Here is a 5,018-nt window from a genome sequence, read left to right as displayed (position 1 = left end):
CCCCATGCCCCCCGCCGCGTGCGCCACGCCGGCGGCCGCGCGCCCGCCGCTCCCCGTCTCGCGCCGCTGCCCGCCCCCGCCCCCCTCCGCCGCGCACGTGCCTGCCCGCCGCGCCTCCTCCTCCACGGCATGCCGCTGCACCGCGGCCTCCTCCTCCTCCCCCACGGCGTCGGCTGCGTCGGCGGCGTCGTCTCCGTCGGCGTGGGACTGGACCCGCTGGAGCCGGCACTTCGCGGAGGTGGACCAGGCGGAGAGCTACGCCTCCGTGCTGCGCTTCCAGCTGGAGGAGGCCGTGGAGGGCGAGGACTTCGCCGAGGCCGCCGCCCTCAAGCGCGCCCTCCTCGACGCCACCGCCGACGACGCCGTCTCCCGCGTCATGGCCGAGCTCAAGGTCTCCTCGATTCGCCCGTCTCGCCCTCGCCGGCTCCGGATTCGCACCATCTTCTGCTACCTACCTAGGGTTTGTTCCCCTCACCTCACCTGTTGTTGTGATCCATCCTCGCAGAGCGCCATCGAGGAGCAGCGCTACCAGGACGCCTCCAGGCTGACCAAGCTCGCCGGAACCAGCTTGGTGAGCCCCCTTATCGCTCGCTCCTGCCTGTGATAATTCCTCTGCTTGTGATAATTTCTCTGCTGTTCAAAGTTAGCCATAATTGCAGCACGCTTGGTTTTGGTTCGATTCTAACCAATTGCATTTGCAGGTAGGTTGGTGGGTGGGATATGCGAAGGACACCGATGACTCGATTGGGAGGATTGTGCGGATAACCCCTGGTGTCGGGAGATACGTCGCCAAGAGCTACAGCCCAAGGTCCGCTTCTCGTTATTTTGTAACTCATCACCTCACAACCAAGCAAATCTCTGCATATTGCTAACCAAGAGTATTTCCTTCTTTTAGGCAATTGGTCACTGCATCTTCAGGGAGCCCATTATTTGAGATATTCCTCGTCAGGGACGAAGATGAGACGTATACAATGAAGGTGCACTGATATATCTTTAGGCAGTTTAAGATAAACAATCTCTGTTATGCCCAGATGTGATATTTGTATTTACAAAAAAATTAGACAGGTGGTACACCTGCGACCCACAAAAGGAGCTTCAACTACGTCGTCATCCGTGTCATCAACACCCACAGAAGATCCAGTTAAGGCAGAGATTGAGAGTTCACCGGAGAGCAGTGCTTTATCCGAAGGCATTGCAAAGGAAGCAAACACAGATACTACATTAAAAGGAAATGAAGATGTCGAGGAGAAAGCGCAGGATACTGGAAGAACCAAGGAAAGCGGCGTCGAAGGGCTGAAAAGTGTTCTCAATTTTTTCAAGTCCCGGATTCCCGAGTTCAAAGTTCAGGTCATAAATGTGGAGGTGCCCGAGGAAGCTGAGTTAGTTGCGGATTCGTCGGAAGAGTTGGTGCAAGATGATGTGAAGAGCACATCGGAGAGTTCGTTGGAAGAGCCTAGCACCGAGGAATTCCAGGAGGAAGATGTCTCTGATGGAGATTCAGACTCGAACGACGAGAGCAAGGGGCCGGAAGTAAAGCTTTTCATCAGCGGAGTAGTTCATAATAAAGAGGAGGCTGGAGCAAAATCTTATGTTCGAGTTCCCGCTGAAATAAATAACCTGGAAAGGGACTCCTTTGAACTCTACATTCCTGGAAAAGGTTCTGATCGGGATCTGAGTGAAACAAAGGCTGCGAAACAGAAAGTCGCGGATATGGCTGCTAAATTAGCATCAGAGCTCATGCCCTCTGATGTTGCAAAGGCGTTATGGGGTACCACCAAGAGTTCCTCCAAGGTAAGACTAAGAGTGGCAGTTTAGCTGTACATGTATGTGGCTTAGAGAGTGAACTGAGTTAACATGTTGCCAGTTGTGTGAAATCTCATAATTCCTTCTACACAAAAGCTTTTAAGCATTAAGGGCACTTCCGTCATTCTGTACTTGTTTGTCTGTACTTTCTGTTTACTTGATGTGCTTATTTAGCATCTACAGAGTCTTTGATATGGTTTATATCTCCCGCTTTCAGTATCGTGTATACCTCCTGCTTTAGTGTAAGCAAATTAGTGGGCTTTTCCCTTGAGAAGGTCAGGTGGGAAGCTTTGTCAGTCTGGTAAACTTTTGGAAGCCCAGCTATTTGTTGGACACTGGCTCCGCAAACTTTGGCGGTCTTTGGATTTTGACAGTTTTGGAAAAGAAAAAAAAGACTAGTTAATTCTGGTTGTACCATTTGGTGCTCAACATTTTTCCTTCTTCGATAGTTCGGGGGTGCTATCAGAGGTTATTTGCTGTGATAATGAGTCCATACTCAGAATACTGTACAGTTTGATCCTTTCTCTCCTAATTTTGACTTGTTTGATCCATGTATGGTGGTACTATCAGAGATTATATTTGGTGTGGTGACTTAGAAAAATGTGCAGTTTGATCCATTCTATCCCAACTTTGACTAGTTTGGTCCATGTATGGTGATAACTTTCCATTGCCACCAGTCCTGTAGACCATATTCCTATTCATGTAATCAAGCTAACTGATAAATGGTGGCCTCGCTGCAGATAAATAAAGAAGTCCAGGAGCTTTTAAAGCTTACACTGAGCAAGGCCCGAGTCAAGCTGACTGAGAATACCATTTTCAATCGGATCGTTACGGACTCTAATGGCTCAGATCCATTCAATGGTAAAGTTTGCTCAGTTTAGTTGATGGCTTGCTGCTTTTGTAGTCTGACAGGTGGATTCCTTGCGTACATTTAGGTCTCTATGTAGGAGCGTTTAGTCCATATGGCCCCGAAGTTGTACAGCTCCGTCGAAAGTTTGGCCATTGGAATAGTACTGATGACGTGGAGTTTTTCGAGTATGTCGAAGCGGTTAAGTTGACTGGTGATCTAAGTGTCCCTGCTGGACAGGTTTGCAGCTCTTCATTTGGTTTATACTTTCATAAATATTTTATTTATGCTTCTACAAAACCAAGCTGGCATTGTGTTTTAACTTTTTAAATTTTGGTTCAGGTAACGTTCCGTGCTAAGGTTGCGAAGGGCAGTCGTCTTGAGAATCGTGGTGCATACCCAGAAGAATTTGGTGTGGTAATTCCTGTTTACTATCCTAATTACAAATAATGCGTCTGTTTCGGATGTTTGCCTATGTGACATGTATTCTGTGCTGATTCAGTTTGTATTCAGACAAACAAAACTCATCTGCTTTAGCTTTAAATTTCATATACGCCCAAGAACATTAGCATAGTGCTCCTCAGCATACGTGTTGCATCTGTTGTATATATTTTTCAATCTAAATCTATTAAATTCTTTCAGACTGCCAGTTATAAAGGTCAGGGGAGAATAGCGCAACCTGGATTCAAAAACCCGCGGTGGGTGGATGGTGAGCTGTTGGTGCTCAATGGCAAGGTAAAATAAAATATCCGACACTGTTGCTTTTGCACCCACAGCAGCGCTGCTACTGAAATACTCCGTAAATAATTAAGCAGTGCCATGATGTATAAGTTTGTGTGTAGAATGTGCCAGTTTTGGAAACTTTTAGAGTATTGAATTATCTGATTAGCAACCGAGCTTGCAGAATATAAGCTCGGAGAATATCAGTTATCTGATCTAAGAGTTGTGCTGTAAACCTTTGGGCTCATCTCTGAACTGACAGAAGTTTGTATTCCAAATGGGTCATAAAGTTATCCACCCACATTGATGATTTTGCCATGAACTCTTTAGCGACATTGCCGTTGACGTCTCACATGGATTCCTTTTGCAGAGTGCAATCCCACACATTGGTGGCGCAGAGCTCGGTTTCCTGTACAGCGTGCCCGAGCAGAGCTTCCTGGTTCTCTTTGACCGCCTTACGCTTCCCGAGTGAACGAGATCTCGCCGAGACAAACTGGTTCTCACATGGGAGGGAATTCCATGGAGAGACAAACTGGCCTGATTTCAGGCGGCCAAAAGTAGGTTCCGCGCGGCTTTCTCCGCCATCCTCGTCCCCAGAGCGAGCTTCATGCAATGGGTGGCTCCTCACAGGATCCAATCGGTTAGGCATTTTCGAGGGTACAGAGAAACATGGCATTTTGGTTCCTGGGAATATGGCTGGTATATTGAAATGTCATGTGACGTGATACAAGATAACAAACTTAGGTTGTCAAACAAGCGATGCGGTTATAGATATGTCGGGCGAGACCTTTTTCGCGGGTTTCTTTCATTTGTTCGTTTGGATGAAACCAGTTTTTGGTATTGCCTTGATGATGCTACAAAATAAAAATAAAGCTGATGCAATTGTATCCTAAATTGAAGCTGTCATGTGATGTTATTGATGTGTGTCTGGCGCGCGCGGTGGGTTTCTTTTTGTTCTTTGGAATGAAATGGTGCAAATGATGTTGATGCTGCAACTGAATGAAGTTTATGTAGGAATGTTTCATGGAATGCCGATTTTGCGGGTTTCGTTCTGATCTCGCCTGTGTAAAAGTGGGGCCCAGTAAGCAGTGGAACAGCAGCTAAAAAAGAAAAAACTTGTTCCGTCGCCGGGACTTGAACCCGGGTCTCTCGGGTGAGAGCCGAGTATCCTAACCACCTAGACTACGACGGAGTTGTGAGAAATTTAGAATGAGAATTTACTTAGACATCAAGTTGTGACAGTTCAGTTCAACAAATCAACACATTAGAGCATCTCCAACACACGCGCCAATTTAGCCGCGCGCTGAAAAGAAAAACACTTTCTAACGCGCGCGGGACTGAAACTAGCGCTCCAGCAGCCGCGCAAAAATCACGCGCGGGGTAAAGTTGGTTCAGCGCGCTGTGTATTTGGTGTGCCAGCTATCGCGCGCTGGACAACGAATATTTGCGCGCGAGACCAACTACCACCCTCTTCCTCTTCGTCCGCCCCGCCACGCCCGGCGCCGTCGCCGATGAAATTGCACAGATGGAAGCCCGCACCGACATCCCCCCAAACCCTCCCTATACTCGCAACCCCGCCCCCGCCGTTGTCGCCGCCGCAAACCCTAGTGCGGGCTTGAGCTTCGGCTTCGCCGCCGGCGCCCCTCCT

General features: G+C 48.3%; 1 protein-coding gene and 1 non-coding gene across 2 annotated transcripts; one reads left to right on the top strand and one right to left on the bottom strand.

The window, feature by feature from the left end:
* On the top strand, positions 1 to 4,264 carry LOC123068149 (protein EXECUTER 2, chloroplastic). Its single transcript, XM_044490625.1, has 10 exons — positions 1 to 391; positions 506 to 571; positions 702 to 808; positions 896 to 977; positions 1,066 to 1,791; positions 2,544 to 2,664; positions 2,739 to 2,890; positions 2,993 to 3,067; positions 3,293 to 3,385; positions 3,741 to 4,264. Exons 1-10 carry the CDS (start codon positions 5 to 7, stop codon positions 3,840 to 3,842), a joined length of 1,911 nt encoding a protein of 636 aa, XP_044346560.1. The 5' UTR covers positions 1 to 4; the 3' UTR covers positions 3,843 to 4,264.
* Positions 4,265 to 4,489: 225 nt separating this feature from the next.
* On the bottom strand, positions 4,490 to 4,562 carry TRNAE-CUC (transfer RNA glutamic acid (anticodon CUC)). The gene has a single exon. It is a non-coding gene; the product is annotated as a tRNA-Glu (tRNA).
* Between the last annotated feature and the right edge of the window lie 456 nt (positions 4,563 to 5,018).

Source organism: Triticum aestivum, chromosome 3B (genome assembly GCF_018294505.1).
Source record: "Triticum aestivum cultivar Chinese Spring chromosome 3B, IWGSC CS RefSeq v2.1, whole genome shotgun sequence".
Classification (NCBI taxonomy): domain Eukaryota; kingdom Viridiplantae; phylum Streptophyta; class Magnoliopsida; order Poales; family Poaceae; genus Triticum; species Triticum aestivum.
Note: the sequence above shows the minus strand (reverse complement) of the source record. Positions and strands in the feature narration are given on the sequence as shown.